Source organism: Natator depressus, chromosome 10 (genome assembly GCF_965152275.1).
Source record: "Natator depressus isolate rNatDep1 chromosome 10, rNatDep2.hap1, whole genome shotgun sequence".
NCBI lineage: Eukaryota > Metazoa > Chordata > Testudines > Cheloniidae > Natator > Natator depressus.
The window spans coordinates 5,224,725-5,243,069 of record NC_134243.1 but is presented as its reverse complement, the minus strand read 5'-3'; the positions used below and the strand labels follow the sequence as shown (position 1 = coordinate 5,243,069).

Sequence of the window (18,345 nt, the reverse complement as noted above, 5' to 3'; positions counted from 1 at the left end):
AACTGAGAGCAGAATGTGGCCTTCAATCTAGTTGAAGGGGCTGGGGGGACAGCAGTTACCTCTTTCTCTCCCTAAATAATAAGTATGTCGACTTGTGGCTGGAAATGAGGTTGGTATCTGTTACGGGGCAGAGTGGCCCCACACTGGTATCGCGGGGGTTAACCCTTCCTGCCTGGCAGAGGAAGCCCCACCCCGGAAGCCCTGCTGGGCATGCTCCAACTGGGGAATAAGTATAAAAGCCTGCAAAGGTACTCAGACTGGGCGGACCACCGGAGGAGAAGGAGGCGCACCGCCAGCTCTGGAGGAGGGACAGCCAAAGCACCCGGATCCAGAGGCCAGCCAAGCTGGGATGCACCCGACACCCAAAACGGAGGTTCTGGCCTTAGGGGATGGACCGGAGGACCCCCCGCCAGGAGTGGAGAAGGCGACATTGAGGGTAGGAAGTGACCCAGGGGCATCTTAGAGACAGGCAGCGTCAAAGCTGCACTGAGGCTTGGCATGTTGCGGGCGGATCCCCGCCGAGCTGGGCACGAGGGGAAACCCCGCCAATAGGAGAGCCCTGCGTTGGGACCAGATAGAGAGGGCGGGCCCGGGTATCCCCCCCCCCATTGCGATACACTCCCCCGCCTGTGAGGGGGATTGTATGGACTCCGGCCTCCAGGCTGCACTGCCCCAACATGGGAAGCGATTTATGTGGACCTGGTCGTCGGACCACACCGCCCGATACTCGGGGCGACACATGGACTCAAGCCGCTAGGTCCCACTACTCTGACTAAGGGGCGAGCACAGGGAGACTGGCCATTGGGCTACATTGGAATGCCCTTACAGGATGGGCGTGGGAACGTAGGAGTGGCGAGGCCCCGACACCCCATCCACCCCTGCCACAAAGGGGCGCTGCAGTGCCGGACCCGTCACAGTATCACAGATGGGGTTAGTCCTCTTCACATGCTTTATTCGTACAATGAGGGCGGGAATGGGTGAACATTTAAATAAGGCACAGTAAGAAGCTGCTGCTGTTATGTTTGTTATTGTAATACGTGCTTCATTTAAAAAAAAAATAGCACCAAGAACTTCAGTGACTGGTGTTGTGCTCTGCAGTGAATGCTCTTTTCCAGAAAGAGACCTTGCAGTAGTGTTTTGTTTTGTTTCCTAATCATGAAAACACCCAAAGGGCAATGAAATCTACACTGGCATATACGGGGACATGATACAAGCTCTCCTGTTTGGGCTTGTCTTGTGAATTAGTATTTAACAAAAATAAATACAATAAAAAATTGGGCACATTTTTAGTGGTGTTAATAATTATTTATTCTTTGAATTCTGGTCACAAATAAGATCCCCGATCATGGACCACCCCTGTTGTGCTAGGCGCTGTACAAACACAGAACAAAAAGATGGCACTTGCCCCCAAGAGCTTCCAATCTAAATATAAGAAGGGAGACAACAGGTGGAGAGAGACAGACAGGTCAGGGAGGACAAAAAAATAATGAGGCAATGATGCCTTGTTCAAAAATTGACAAATTCAATACTAGGAATGGACAAATCAGTTTGGCTGAAGTAAAAAAACAACCCAATAGTCCAGTGAACATGGTCTAAAGAAGGTGGGACTCCATCCTTTTTCAGCATTCTTTTCTTCCTTCCACTCCTTGACAAAGTGTTTCGAAGTCCGAGATGGTGGCAAAGCTAGTGTGGTGAGGAAAGGACACATAGGTCAGCAAAACCTTTAGATACTCATTTTTTTACAGGGTGGTTTCAGTTACATTTCCATAGTTCCTAACGCCAACATAATGCATTATAGGGAAAGACAGTAAAACAAGAGCTGGTTGCATTAAGATTAAGAAGCCAGTGGCCAGGGAAATTTAATTGTGCTCCTTATCAGTTAGTGGGCAGAGCTAGCATGGTAGTAGCATGAGCATGAGTCACTTTGCCCTGTCCCCATCTCCAACCTAAATGGATTTCTCTTTGCCAGATAAGAGGGAGAGGAAATTGAGCTTTTGGTTTAATGCCCACTGCAAGCCGAGACTTTCAATTACACCCAATTGTGTAATTCCAGCTAATAGAAACGAGATGGAAATGTCAATTCACTTTGTTTCTCACTTGCTTCTGGTTGGACCTGGGCCATCCTCCCAGATGACAGAAGCTACAGTTCTGTTTTATCTGCAGATCCCTCTTGGCTTGCAGGAGGATTTTAAATCTGCTCGAGCTTACATGTTCCCAGCTACTTCAGGAGACCGTGAGTGAAAATGTAGCATTGAGCCTTAACCGGAGGACTTTACTCGGGGCAGGGCCTGTTGCTGAAGCAATCCGTGGCATGATCTGATTGCAGCTGCTATGACAGAAGGAAAGACTTCTAGGTGGAGCTGGGCAGAAAGCAGTCGCTCCATTTCGCGGAGGGTTTTGAGATTGTTTCGTTCCAATTTGGATGGAAAACCAGAAATGCTGAAATTCTACACAAAATGAAATTACAGTTCTTTGCCTAGCTCTACTGGGCGCCCCAGGTAAGGGGCATTTAACTCATCCTACATCAAAGCATGAGTGAGGAGGTAACTTTACGTTATGGTCTCTTGGTTGGAAAATTGTTCTTCAGCATTTACTCTTGGAAATTACTTTGCACTGGTTCTTGTCATGGTAAGCTGCCAGGGCCCCTGGAAAGCCCAGGAGCCTGGACTGCTGGGGAACTGGGAGCCTGGGAGCAAAGACTTACAAGTTCTTAGCTCCCCATCGGCACTCCAGGCAGGCTGCTGAGGACCGGGCAGATGAGCTGGCAGGAGACCACACAGGTTTTGAAACCTGCCTGGCAGGCAGGGTTCTAGGAGAATTTTGTCAAAATTGACACGGTCCCAAAAAACATTTTGATTTCAACAAATCAGAAAATTCTGGTGAAAAAATGTTTCATCTAAAATCTTCTGACCGGCTCTATGATAGGGAATTCCCCCTACGTTGTACTCCCCCAGACTGCAAGATGGGTCTCTTCCCCGCCTAACCCATCTGGAGATGCCAGTGAAACAGAGCACTTGTCCTGGATTTTAACTCAAAAAGACGATTCTCCAGATCTTTACTTTTTCAGAACTAAATGTTACCTCTCCATTGGCTTTAAAAGCTTTGTTTTAATTATCAGGACTGAGCTGGTTAGTGAAAAGCTTGGATTGTTGTTGGATGTGGAAAAAGTGAAATATGCTCTTTGACTTCATTCCGATTAGCTCATTTAATCAATAAACACTCTCTCCTGCTTGTGAACCCAGCCTCTGGGTATCTCTTAATACGAGGTCTTAAACTTTGCATTGTGCTTGATGAAGAAATCCTGGAGTGTTTTATAACAATAATCATCTGATTTTTATATTGCACTTTTTATTTAGATGGATCCCAAAGCACTTTGCAAACTAGATATACAAAACTCATTTCATCTTCCACTGAAATGCACTGATCTATAGGGTGGAATGTAGCAGCTGTCCAACAGCATTCCTCAATGCTATCTGGTGTTTTGGGGGAGAGAATGGGAAGGGTATCATAACCATTTGAAACTGCATGGAGAATTTGGGTGCACCAAATGCAATTACCTGAACTGAAGTTTGGCCAGGTGGATGCAGCTAACTCCCATCCTGTCTAATGTTGCAAAAAATTCCATGATATCTTTTATGACCATGAGTAATCAGGGTCTTGATTTTACATCTCATGTCAAAGACCACACAGGGCCCCCTAATTACATACTCAAGCATTTTTTCAGTACTGACTCAGGGCCAGATTCTGATCACATGCTGGCACAAACCAAGAGTAACTTGCTTTGGGTCTGAATGCTGCCACCTCCTTCTGCCCTACTCCTGGCTGACTTCAGGAGATGTCTTCAAGTTGCTGGCTTTGACACATTTATTCTCCTTTGCCAGCTTGGTTATGCAGAATGCCTCTTCCCGATCCATTAACTCATCTGCTACCAACTACGGCCTTCTGAGTTAAAATCTCTCAGCTAAAACAACCACCAAAGGGCTACTTTTCTGAGATCTGGAGTTGTTCCTGATGTGCAGCGGTAACGTGAGATCAGAATGTGGCTCTCCAAGGGAAGAATGTCCCTGACTCAATTGCTATTCTCACTTTCTGCAGCCCTCCAGGTATATCCCCGGAGGAACCTCCCATCCAAACACCGAACAGACCCAATCCCAGGAATGCGTTACTGTTCCACATGAGTGAAGGAGTCAGAAACAGGGCCGTACTGTGAGATCACAGTTTAAGATGTTGCTGAAACGCCCAATGGGACTTGCTGGTCCAGAGAAGCAGCCTGTGGTCATTGGCTAAATAAATAAATAACAAGGTCTCGGAAGTTACACCAAATCTCTGCAAAGGATTTGCCATTAAATATCTTTGTGACGGCTTCCTCTGTTGGAAGTAACTTTACCATCAAGGCTGGAACACTGATAATCTGGAGCAGAGTAGAGATAAATTCCATCTTTCTGTAAAATCATTCATTCATTTTGGATTGTTCCAACACTTCCAAAAGCAGTCCGTCTGCATCTATTTTGCCTGAAACATATTAACTTGGAACACTAGCTTTTAGCAAAAGAGTCAATGGATCAGGCAACACCAAGAGGTAGTTGCATAACAAAGCAGAATAAACGTGTCAAAGCCAGTAATTTGAAGACATGTCTTCCTTCTGCAAGGCGAAGGGCAGTGGTGGGAGGCGGCTTGTATTTCAGACCCAGAGCGAGCAACCGATCCCAAATTCACATACAATACTTTGGTAATTGAGTTAAGTGTATAAAATTTCCTGAAATAAAAATACGCCTTGTAAATTCTTGCTGCGTGTTATGAATGAAGGCAGAGAGACCAGCTTTAACTCCTTTAGCATTGAACTCATCCTACACTAAAGGATGAGTGAGAAGATAAGTTCTCTTTGTTAGAAAACTGTTCTTCAGCGTTTACTCTTGGAAACTACTTTTCGCTAGTTCTTGGCTGTACAGGCCTCTAGGTAAAGGAGTCTACTATGCAGTTTATACTGCAGCAGTTTTATTATTACCGATTATTTATGGTATCACCATATCACGATACCCCACGTGAGCTAGGTTTAGTGCTATTGCGTCCGGTTTGGAAATCTGGGTGAGACAGGTGAGCCGGAACATCTACACCACAGTTAAACAGCCCCTTCTCCCGAGTCCCGCGAGCCCAAGTCAGCCAGCACAGGCCAGCTGTCTAATTGCAGTGTAGACATACCCTGAGAGCTGGGAAGAGAACCCACGTGCCCTACTTCAAATCCTTTCATAACTGGAGGAGGGGGAATGGGGAAAAGAGGAGTTTGCTAAGGTCTTCAGAGAGAGCAAATAAACAAATGCTATTCTAATCGTACATTGGAGAATAGAATTTTAAAATTGTTTCTTGGGGTCTTGTTTCTGTGCATTCCTAGGATGAGAAGGCCATTGAGATGCATTTCTCTTGCCCTGTGAATGTCTGAGAGACATTTACCACCACTAGAATACTTCTGAGTACACCCATAAATCTGCAGCATGGTGTAAACCCTAACTCAGAGGGGAGTCTCTGGACTCAGCCTTTCTCTGGCTGAGTGGGGGCTTTTCTGAGCAGTGGCAGCAAAAGCAGATTGTGTAAAAATGATGTGAGCTGCTTTTGTGATGGAGATTATGCTGAGATCACCAAACTCATTGCATGCAAGAATGTAAACTGGAGTTGAGCCAGCTTCCCGCTTTCAAACCTTATCTGGGTGACCTATTTAGCCCTTTTTTCCTCCTGGCAGTTCTGATAGTTTCTGAATTTCTTTGGGATGCACAAAACACGCTTATCTGTGGCATAAAAAAGAACGAGCAGAGAGAGGTAATTATTTTCCTATGTGTTACTGTGCACTAAATAGTTTTGCAAAACAGATTAAATCCTCATGAAGATAGAGAGTCAAAAAGTGAACAAGAGATTAAATGAATAATAGGGGAAAATTAAATGTTCTTGCTGTTGTCATTTAATGGGAATTTCTTGACTGTGCCTACAATAACTTTTGGGAAAGAACTACATATATAAGTATTTTTCAAACTGAAACCAGATGGGGGAATCATAGCCTGTTTTTCTTTGTGGGAGGCTATGTTTTCATGGTACGCAAGTAACTGGAGGCACATTAAAATCAAATTTGGCTTTCAAGGCTTGCCCTTCCTATCTTTTTGCAGGAAGGGCCGACTCACGATGTTATGAATTTCAGATTGTTGCAGTGGGAGGGGATTCTTTGGAGGAGGGGCTGGAGATTTCAGAGGAGGAAAGTTAACTATTTAACCACACCAAAAAAAAAAAGCGAAAGATGAAAGTTGGGGAAGCCCGAAGTCTGCCTCAAGCTGTCCCGTCCCAATTTTTCACGGGCAAAGACCTCTACACTTACTGCTGTTGTTGTTTTAACTACAAACCAGAGACTGCTAGGCAATTCTCAGTGCCGATAAAATGTATGATCCCTGCCCCGAGCAGCTGACAGACAATCTCAGGCACGATGCAATGAGAAGGTGACAAGGCACTGGGGATGGGAAGAAAAGAGGAATAACCTCAGTAAGCCAGTAAGATAAGGCAATGCTTCAGCAATGGCTAGGGCAACCCAGGGTGGATCACAGGAGGTTTTTCTACCCCCTGAGATAAAAGAGACTGAACATGAAGAACGTTTGATTCAGACAGTTCTTTGTGGGTGTCACAGACGTAGTGGGTCTCCAGGAGGGCTTGAAAAGAGGAAGAGTAGCAGCTTTACAGGCCAGCCCAAGAAGGGTGCTCCAGGCGTAGAGGTAGGCATAGAAGAGAAGCAGAACAGTGGTTGTTAGTAAAACAACTTTACTCCCTGATTTTCCCTGGGTCGTTTGCACTCTGGGTTTGGCATGGGGACGGCACTGGTTACGCTGGTGGTTAATTTGCTAGTGCTGGAGAAAGACCAGTTGTCCTGATTGGGCAGCTGCTCATCCATCCCAAAAGCTCTCCCGTTGGGGCTCTACAAAGTTCTCTTTCTCATTCCCCACCTGCGAGCCCCTCTCCCCTCAGCCCCCTTCACACTCCGTATGAATTGGAGGGCAGAGGGAGATAGGGGGACAATCCTGGTTGCAATGCCATAAAGACACAGGTGACACACAGCTCTCTGCATGACATCCTGCCCCTAATGAAGCCAATGGAAGCTTTACTGTGGCTGGAGTCAGGATTTCACCCACCATCTTCTTCATCAAACCCAGCTGGGGCATTGTGTCTGATTTCCCCCAACCAGCGGAGACTTGGACTACAAAGAGAGTGAGGTGGCCGAAGCTCCATGCGGACAAGCTAGAGCTGATGGTGGTAGGATGGGGAAGCATCTTGAGCTCGGTGAGATTGAGGGCTGTTCTCTTTTTCTCAGTACGAGGAGAATTCACCTGCCTCTTCTCCAAGAGAGGTCCTGTTTGGTGACATCTTTGAACTCCCGCTTCAGTGAAACCTGGTGGCCAGCAACTGCCTTTTCTCATCTGTGTGTAATACAACCCTTGTGACCATGGGAACCTGGCAGTGAGTTATCGATGCAGTGAAAAGCCAAGGGGTTGGGCTACTAAGAGATACCATTCAGAAGTTTCAGCTGAAACAGGATGCAGATGTTCGCCTGGGATAGCTGCAGGGAGTGCAGTGTGCCAGTTCTCAAATGATTACACTGGTTACCTCCTGGCTCCTATGTGCAGTGGCTTGGCATTGATCTATAAAGCCTTGTAAGGCTAGGGCCCTGTCTAAGAAATCCTCTTCCTTCCCCACTGTGACATTTGAAGTCAGCTGAGGAACCATCCCCAAGATCTGAATAGCTAGAGCCAGGATCTTCCAAGGGGAGGAACTGTACTCTCCTGGTTAGGTCAACAGCTTGATCTCATTGATCTGTGACATATAGAGGACTACGAATGAAAAGCGCTATATAAGAGCGAGATTATAGTGTTGTGCCAATCCAATGCATAGATGATACAGTCTCTTTATTTGCAAGCCTTTTGCTGGGGCAAAGCGAGCGGGAGTTTGTCATTTATGTTATGCGAGAGAGGAATTTTGTTTGGATTTTTTTCCCAGTGATCAATGTAATTTGTGCCCTGTCTCTTAAAAATTGATATCTGCCCCTAGTGGCCTGGCTACTGGACATGTGTAAGTTACTATATATATATATATATATGATGCAAATAAATATATGCATATGCCCCAGTACTAACTAGTGACCACATCCACGTGATTTGGTGTAGCCTGCAAATTCACAGACATCCCTAGACTGTGTTTAACTGTTTACAAGCTATTGTTGCTGTTCCTGCTGGACAAATATATAGTCTGTTACAAGGACTATGAGCTGCTAGTACCTACTGTATGTTTACAACAATCTCGGATTTAAAAAATAAATAAAAAAATAAAAAACCAGCCAAACAAAGACGTGTAACCCTGTAAAAGAGTTATAGGGGTAGGTGTCCATTTTCTGACAGAGGGGTTTGGTAACAGTGCAGGGGACAGAAATATAAGGAATAATTGTTTTTGGGCCTAGAACCAGGAAAACTACTTTTCCAAATTAATCCAGCGAGAGCCATGAATCCACAGTATTTCATATCACACTTCATAAAATTCCAGTCATAATCCATAAAACTGACATTATTAGATTAAAAACCTCAGTTCCTCCTATAAGGAGCTTGCTCATTAGACATGCTGTAGTTTTATAACCTTAAAGTTCCTACCCAATTACCATGATTAATACTGTGCTTTAATAAAAAAAAAAAAATCACCATGGGGGTTGGTACCATCTGTTTGTTATAATTGTGCATTTCAATATTGTCCAGCAAAAGAGAGGTGGACACTTAGTAAATACAAGTCAAGCACCAGGCTAAAGATGGTACAGTACAGAAGTAGGTAAGGAGAGGAAGCAACATACTGTTCTTGATTGTAGTGCATAGTAGGTATAAGCCTTTAAAATAGTGTAAAAGGAGTATTGGTTGTTATGCAGGATGCATATTGAACTATCATTCTTTACACGTCTGATGACAAAGGGACAATTGTTCCATCTGCACATAGGTAGAATAACATCTATATAGTGCTTTTCATCCATAGACCCCAAACAACTTTTCACAGGAGGCGAGTGTCATTATACCCATTTTACAGATGAGGAAACTCAGGCTCAGATAAGGAAAGTAACTTGCTCAAGGTCAACCAGCAGCCTAGTGGCAGAGCCAAGACTAGAAGCCAGATCGCCTGCAGTCCAGCGCAATGCTCTATCCCCTTAGGTTATTGGAGATATTTGCTCTTCCAGCTGTGAGATGAATTAGGTTGGTTGATACGCTGGTGCTCTCTGGAGGACAGATGGAAGCTTCCCTCCAGAGCTTTTTCTTTCTCTGGGTGGAGAAAGTAAAACATGAAGAATTAAGAAGTTGTGTGGAGAAAGGGAGGATTAGATCAATGTGCTCTGGCAGCCAAAGCAAATACTGGTCTGAATCATGAGGATCCACTAACCCCAGGGTATCCTGGGCTTAAAGGATCAGAACTGCAGAAGACAGTTGCTACTCAGCTGACAAAGCTTCAGTCTTAGTGTTGGCCAGACACATCTGTCACATAACATAACCTCTTTCCAGAAGTGGCCAAGAAGCCAGTCGTTAGGACAGCCATCAATCGTAGAGGCTGAAGAAATGACAGTTTCACTGATCACTTAATTGACTTCCAAGTAGAAGTTGTTGTTTTTGGCCAACCTCAGGATTAAATGGTATTTGTGCCCCCCGGGAAGGGTATAATATTAACCATTTATTGAATTTGTTCATTGATGCCTTTATGTTAATCAAATACCCAATTGTGATCCACAAGATTCAATTTGGGTAACTCAAGTTAAAAATTTGTCAGGTTCATAATTCCACCCACAGACCAAAAAATGCCAAACTTATATTATTTTTGAATCCCTTGATTTTTGAGGGCTGGTGGAAATAAGATATTTTTGCTTCTGACTTCCAAGCAATAAAGAGAGGTGAATCACTACCGAAAAAAATACATGTAACAGACCACCCAGTTGCTACTTATAAAGCTGTAAAGTGATCCTGTGTCAAACTGGCAAACCGGAGAATTATTTTCTTAATATTACCGCAATAGTGCAAGGAAAATCAAATAAAAAACAAGAACATGGTTTCCTAACAAAGTAGCTAGGTGAGAAATACATTAATGAATACTGGCTGATTAATATCCATTGAACTTAAAGCTAAACCACTCATGGATCTAGAGTGAGAACTGCATACATATTTGCTGCTTTGACGACTACATGTTACATCCCAGGAACTTACATGTGTATGTCATTCAGAACCAAGTGTGTTGTTTTTTACTAATTCTGAGTAATTATCCAACATGGGCTGAGAGAGTAATTTTGTTTACCAAAAAGCAGTTAAGACTTTTGATATGTGCTGTAATTGGGCATGGCTCACCCCTTTAGGATTCTGTTGCACTGCTCCTTGACTGTGCTGTCAGCATTTTCAAACATTGCAACTTGCAAATATGGACATAAAACTATGCCAATGTCAGAGACAAATAAATGATATGATTTTGTTTTTGTTTTAATGAGTAAAGTTAAATTATTTTTAATAGAACATCAGCTGAAAGGCCTCACACCAATAATATGTGTTTTATTAATGTTTCAATGGTGGAACAGGATTTTGGAGACCACCGGTGACTCTAGAATGTAGGGTCCCAATGGGAGTCTGAGTATGCAAAACAGGAGAACTTGTCTAGGAAAGAAAAAAGCCAAACTGGATGAGCACACTTGAGGATACTGCATAGGGAAAATCAGGGGACTAGTAATAGGATATTCAGATAATTCTGAGAAGGTCTTATGGTGAAGATGCTGGATTGGTATTCAGAAGATCTGCTTTCTGTTCCTGATACAAACTGTCGGTGTGACCTGGACAAACCCTTAGTTGTCTTGTGCCTAAGTTTCCCATCTGTAAAATGGAGATAATTCTCAATTTCTCCCATCCTTCGTCTTGTGTATTTTCTTTGTAAGCCCCTCAGGGCAGGGATAGTGTGTGTATAGGGTCTAGTACAATGGGCCCCCATCTCAGTTGGAACATCTAGATGCTTGTGGAGTAAAGTTTAATAATAACAGTGACCTCTAGGTCATCAGTTCAAATCTAGCCCATGTCAATAGTGTCATTTTTCTCATCTGACGATGCTCAAGTATCTATCTAACATGGTTGCACTCCTCATCACTGAATACACCTGCACAACTGGCCCTAACTGGAATCCTTGCTGACACTCTCGAGAGGGGGCTAAGGATTGAATGGGCCTTGAAAACCGAACCTCTCACCCCCATTATAATCCATCTCCATGAGGGTTGAGGCATGTTGGCAGGGCAGTGTGCAGGAATCTTTAAAGGCAATACATACAAAATCACTAGATATTCCAATATCTAGAGACAGGGTGGTGATATGATGCAACCTTGGACTTCCAGTCTCTAGAAAGCATGCTTTGACCCCCGTGCAAATCATGCTCTAAAACAGCGAGTAAACAATTCACAGGAAGGTAAAGCATGGCTGCATGAATAGAGAAACGTGCTTAAAAATAACACTCCCAATCAAAGTTATAACTTTCAGCCCAGCTGGGGGGATGGGGGAAATTCTCATTAGCTGATTTCAAGTCTGGAAAATCAGTGACTTTATTACGTCGGGGGCATAATTTTTCAATCCATTAAGTCAACTTTATAACCTTTATTTTTTTATGGGTAAGATGGTGGGGCTGTGGGTTTGTGTGTGTGTGTGTGTGGTAACCAAGGAACAGCTAGTTAATTAGCATAACTAGGGCTAAAACATGACTAACAGGACAAGAATCCAAATCAGTCTCAAAACTCAAACAGTTCTAATCAGGCATCATCTGCACTTTTTGTGGAGTCTGAGAAATTGTTTTATGCCAACACGCTCAGTCATTTATAACGTTTTCAGTTTTGAAGGACTGGCTGGGCATTTCAGCCAGGCAGTTGGTCCCATGAAAACCCAGATGTGTCTCAATGGCAACTGTGTTGTGATTGGCTCCGTTTATCATGTTGTTATGCTGGCATTTGAGCAAAATTTTAATGTCAACTCTGTGTCTGGTGCGAGTTCGTGTCAGCAAGGCTGGATAGGTGGTGATTGATTCTTGTCCAGGAACATGGAACAATTAAAGATTTTCACTGCCGTAGGCTAAAAACCACGTTGTTCTGTGCTGGAGAGTGAAGCAGTGCACTTAATGGCATCTTCCAGTAGAGTTAGAGTCTGGATTACGTTGCAATATCCTTTAAAGGTTAACGGGCCAAATCGGCAGCTCATGTAAATGTGCGTGGCATCATTGACGTCAGTGCAATGCCACACACAAGCTGAATGTCTGGCCCTCTTAACTCTTTCACTTTTATGGTGAGGGTACGATTATTGTCTCTAGTGATTGTTAGCGAGAGCGCCAATTTGGATGCCTCTTGAGGCATATACATAGGAATTGCCAGAGTGGATCAGAGCCAAGGTCCATCTAGACCAGCATCTGGTACAAGAACACTGCAGTAACCGACGTAGGATTATCCGTCCCATATTTGCTCTCATCCTGGTCCCTATCAGTCAGAAATTGGCATAAACCTGGAGCATTTTCCAGAAAGGGGAGTTCTCCAATGGGTTCTACAGATTGAAGTGTGACCTCGGCTATATCTATTGTGCAGATCCAGGTTGCGTCCTTTGTGTCTGATGGGTGGCTGCTGCTGTGATCATTTCCGTTGTCCTCCTGTCTTCAACAGAACGGTGCTCACGTTCAGGCACTGCTGCTGTATGCCACTGTTCACCAACTCACGCCGCCAGCTGCACAGCGCAGGGGTTTGTTACTGTAGGGTTCTGTACGCATGCAACGTTGTGATGGTACCAAAATGAATGCCGTAAGTCTTCTGAGGTGGCTTGACATGCCAGCTCCCTAGATGGCTCTTCGCGCCTTAGAAACCTGCTGTAGAGACCCTGTGGCATCAGGCTCCGGCTGCCTTATTATCTCAGGGAAGCCAAGGCTTTAACACATGCAGAGAGAGAACAGCAGCAGACATAACGCCCTGCTCCAGTACTTCCATCTGAGGACCTAACAGTGCTTCTCAAACACCATTCGAAAGCCTCACAGCCCCCAAAGCCCTGCATACAAGAGCTGTGCGTGCAAGAGGGAGGATTTTATTGCTTCTGATCATATACCGCATTTCCTAATAGGGCGCCCAGTCCCTCCTCCTCAGCCGTGGATCCAGAGCCCCGGAGAGCAGTGGTGCCCAAACTTTTCCTGTTGCTCCCTACTTCACCAGGGATGGATTCTGCACACACACAGCCACTCCGTCACTGCACGGTCGGTTCAGCAGAGGAGCTTGGGCTGACGGCAGAGCTGGGCTCAGAACTGAGGAGCTGGAGCCAGCGGCAGAGTTGGCCAGGAGGTGGAGAGGGAATGAGGGCAGAGCTGGGCTGGGGACAGAGCAGGAGGCAGGGCGGAGCTGCGACTGGGGCGGAGCTGGGCAGGGGGCGGAGCTGCAACTGGGAGCGGAGTAGAGTTGTGGCTGGAGCCAGAGCTGGGTTGGGGGCAGAGCGAGGTTGGGTGGCGCTCCCTTCCCACCCCACGTGAGGGCTGGCCCAGGCTCCACCGTGTGCCCCCCTTCCTGCCCCCCGAACGTTTCTTAGCCCCACAGTTCGGGGACCGCTGCCAGAGAGGGTTGTCTGGGAAGTCGGGCTGTTAGCGATGGGGAGTGGCACACATGCATGTCTACCCTTGGCACTCCGTCAATGAACAAAGGTGAGCTCCATGTGCGAAGCGGGTTCCTCAGTCTATACCTGGTCTCACTCCGGCAAACTCCTATTCACTGCAAAGGGAATTAAGGGCTCATTTGCACATGCTGTTGCACCAGTTTAGAATATGGTGTAATTCTAAACAGATGTAGTTAAACTAATAAAAAGTCTGTGTGGACACTTTTATTTTGGTTTAATCCAGGCCTGCTTCCGTTTAGCTTAAATTAATTAGGAACAGATTGAAGACAAACCACAATAAGCCTCTAAAATAAGTGTGCACACAGGGGTTTGCACCAGTTTCATGGAACCCATGCAAGTTTCTGTGTAGACAAGGTCTTAAGGATCTCAGGATTTGACCTGAGGGTTACATGTGTTTGTATTTTCATTTGTGATAAAACAGGGAAATTATTTCATTTTATTTCATTTCAAATTATTTAATCTTATTTCATGCTGCCCATCAACCCTTATCAATAGTTACCACTAAGCACAGGAAATAAGTGCAGTACCACAGATATGCCACTGTTTGGTACTTGTTCACCTGGTGATTCATAGGTTCCAAATTGTAATCATCTAGTCTGACCTCCTGTATAACACTGACGAGAGAACTTCCCCGAAATAATTCCTAGAGCAGATCGTTTGGAAAAAAATCTTGATTTAAAAATTGTCAGTAATGAAGAGTCCGCCAGTTCCAATTAAAAATGTATATCCTATTTCCCTTCTGAATTTGTCTAGCTTCAACTTTCAGCCATTTGATCATGTTATACCTTTCCCTGCTAGATTGAAGATTCCATTTTTAAATACTTGTTCCCCATGTAGATACTTAGAGTATAACCAAGTCACACCTACCTTTCTCTTTTTTAAGCTTAATGGATGGAGCTAGAATGATGCTTACTGCTCAGTAGTGCGTAACAGAGCAAAATTCTGCCTTCACTGGCAGCTGTGCAACCCCAGTGACGTCAGGGGGGTTTGAGAATGGGTAGCAATAATAATGATGGAGAAATTGTCCTGTGTGTTCAGTGGTGTGTGGAGTTCTAATGAAAGGCTCCAAATTTGGGTTTGTAATTCAGCCTGAGCAGAGATGTAGCTCCATCTTTTCTGTGGCTGACCCATGAAAATGGCAAAAAAGTGACATCATGTAACTTTAAGGCTGTAAAATAAAGCCATATGCTCTGAAGGCATGTGATTCATGACCACGGCTAAATGGACTGTGCCCAAGAAATAACTGCTTTATGCTCATTAAGGTTGGCTGGGGAACTGGGTGCAAGAAGGTGCCTTGGATTTGCAAATCATTGTAATGAGAAGAAAAAATATCCTATATCTCAAAAACCTGTCCCAATATATACAAATATTTATGCTCTTCCAAGAGCTTTGAAATGTTCCCACCTTTTCTGTTCTGCGTTACACATGCAAAACATCCTCATAAATGGGTAATAAAAGCTCAAATAAAAAATACCTCTTAGAAAACACACATAGATATTTAAGGGCTGTTCTTTAATTAGAAGCGCTAAAGTTTTCCTCTCAGGTTTCTGAAACCTTGGTTTCACTGACAAGTGGGCGTAATCAGGAAGTAACCACATAGACAATCAAACATGGAACCAAACAACAGCATAGTCACAGAGGTGAGTAGGGAAATCAAGTCACCATGCACGGGAGATCCTTTTTCCCACTGAAAGTAATGGCAGAACTCACTTTGAGTGTCCGTGGGAGCATGTTCAGGCCTCTGGAGTGGTGGGGTTTTTTGCCATGTCTTTGGTAATCTCAGACAAGAGGAAGTTCAGCAGAAAAACGTGTGCAGGGCTGTGATAACGCAGTATCCAGGGTTTTCTTGTCTCTGCCCCTGTGCTGCTGTTGGGTGCATGTAGATAGCTTCTGAGACAGGGCTGTGCTCACTGTTGTTTCAAGTACTTTACTGTGGTATACGCTCTGTATGGCATTACAGTATACCCTTTAGGGGTGTTTCTCCTATGAGTGGTCACCCCAAGAAGAAAAAGTGGTTACTTACCAGTGATTGTAGTTCTTTGAGGCGGTTGCCTCTAGAGCTGTGTGGAAAGCCGGGGCTGTTGCAGGGGAAGTGGGTGCATGAATGCCCCCTCATGTCACCAGACATTGAGTGTACGAGGTTATGTGAAGAAGTGCCATCCACGGCCACTCAGTTCCTCCTTCTCCGAGACTGTAGGTGGAGGAAGCCCAGCCATTTCCTCGCTGTCTGACGTGCCAGACTCCTAGCTAACCCTTTCCCATAACATTCCTCAACACACAGGGACACTTTTTTATTGTGGTGTTTTTAGTGGTTTAGAGTAGCAGTAGGGTTGCAACTATCACTCAATGCCAATGTGCACGTGGGTCTCCAGTTAAAATCAGCTCAGTGTAGGGTCCCTCCACAGCCAGGAAATAGTGCCAGGAGAGCCTCCTTTGCAGTGCAGAAGCTACCGGGCACAAATGTTTATACATATTTTTAAAGTAATTTTTTTTTAAATGGATCCACTCAACATTTCCATGAGCTTGAGCAGGTGAAAGCCCCTTTGGCACAGGGCTGTCTGGCCCTGTCTTCAAGATCCACCGGTGACAGCAAGTGAAATGACGGTTGAGATTTGAGGTCTTCCCCAAAGGATGACCACAATGACCGCAGAGATTTCTCTACAGGTTGGCAGGGCGTGTTTGGACTCCCGGATACTTGGTTACAGTCGTACCATTCCAAACCAGTCACTGCAGCTGTAATTATCATTGTACCTAACCTTGTTTCAACAGAATAAGCCATTGTGCACATGGACGTTTCCTTTCCTCCTAAAGACAAATGCTGTTGTACTAAGGCTGGGACACAATCGCTTGGAAACCTGGCCAGGTGACACTTCTTCAGGGCATTCCCCTGCCTAAACTCACAACTACCCAGTGCTTTCATTGTTTCCTACTTAGGTGGTCTTAATTATCAGTGGGAACCTGAGCTTCCTCAACTGGTTAACCATCGTGCCCAGCATTGCCTGTTTTGATGACACCTGCTTGGGATTCCTGTTCACCTCTAAAGAGGGATGTGTGAAGGACCAAGTGTTGAAGATACAAGCCAAACAGGCAGCAGGACAGAGGCTTCCTTTGAGATACGGTAGGTCATTCCCGTAAGGAATAAAACCTTATCTATCTACCTTATCTCTTTTATTCCCAGCTCAGCCACTGGCCTGCTGGGTGAACTTGGGCAAGTCCCTTCACCGTTCTGTGCCTCAGTTTCTCCACCTGTAAAATAGAGATAATGACACTGACCTCCCTTTGGAAAGGGCTTTACATGAGCTAGGTCTTACTATTATGTGTGCAGGGGAAAGGAAGTATCTTTGTGTGACAATTCCCTCTTGGGATCATTCACAGTGAAGGGCCTCTGGATCTTAAAACTTAAGCCTCTGCTACTTACCCTAAAGAACCGTTCGCTCAGAGGCAGGAGCTGACTGATAGACTTCCATCCTCCAGCTACATAGGGGGAATGCTTACATGGTGTTAGTGCGGGTTGTATTTGCTTATAGGAAAATAAGCCTCTAAAGCTAAAATTCTGATATCTTTGCTCCTGGTGGGTGGCACCTTGTTCCACTGACTTCAGTGAGAGTATTTTAAGGTACTACTCAGCATGAGGAAAAGCATCAGATGTATCAAAGTAAGCAATACATAGGTTGAAAACTTGCCTCCATTGAAGTCAGTAACAACACTCCCGTTGATGTCCATGGGACCAGAATTTCAGTGGTATTTTTTTAATGTTTAAACGTGGAAAACGTTTTTCACATGTATCACACTTGCAATTTTGCAGCATTTGCCACTGACACAATGGACATCATAGCTCTGTCCAGTTGTCTTTAGACTATTCGGGAGTCGTCATTGTTCTAACATAAGCAGAATGTTTTGATTGTGGAATTAAATCAGTAATTTAATGTGGTGCCAAAAAAAAAAAAAAAAAAAGAGTGGGAGGGCATAAAATCCTCTCTCGCAAATTTTAAGGAGCGGGGCTATCAGACTTTGTCAAGAATGCTGGGCTTGTTCGAGCATCAAGAACTTGGCTGTCAAATTGCCCTGGGCATATAGTTTGGCCTACGGGTATAGCATGAAAAAGTAAATAGAAGTTTTGTTAATATGAATAAAAAAGGAGCAATGAAGCATGTGGCTAATGTACACTGCTAAGATTTAAAAAAATAAAATCCTATCCCCAAAGAGAACTGACAGCACAGAGAGAAGGGGGATTTACTTACATGGGGCTGGGTAACAGATGTAGAACTGTTTCTAGTATTTGTATAAACAATATGTAAGCAACAAATTGAACATAATATCAACATCAGTTACAGATGCTAGTTTTTAAATATACCAAACATCCATCGGAAAGACAAAAACATGTTTACAAAATAAAATGCCTGACTGTAGTTCTTTTGGAGCAAGCCCGATCCACCTCAGATTATGCCATTTATTAAACAGAAGTGTTTCATTTCAGTAATGCTAATTAAATTTCATTACACTTTCTATGTATTTATTAAAAGCGGCAAAGAGTCCTGTGGCACCTTATAGACTAACAGACATATTGGCGCATAAGCTTTCATGAGGGTGAATACCCACTTCGTTGGATGCATGTGTTTGTTTAGTCTGGGAATATTTTTGCATGCAT

The 18,345-nt window shown here is 44.4% G+C and overlaps 1 protein-coding gene across 1 annotated transcript in view; it reads left to right on the top strand.

Annotated features, from left to right (window-relative positions):
• LMF1 (lipase maturation factor 1) overlaps positions 1 to 18,345 on the top strand; it is a 340,017-nt gene that overhangs the window by 273,923 nt on the left and 47,749 nt on the right. Inside the window, exon 7 of the mRNA XM_074965056.1 lies at positions 16,632 to 16,815. Coding sequence (XP_074821157.1) covers positions 16,632 to 16,815 — 184 coding nt within the window. The remainder of the gene's footprint in view (positions 1 to 16,631; positions 16,816 to 18,345) is intronic.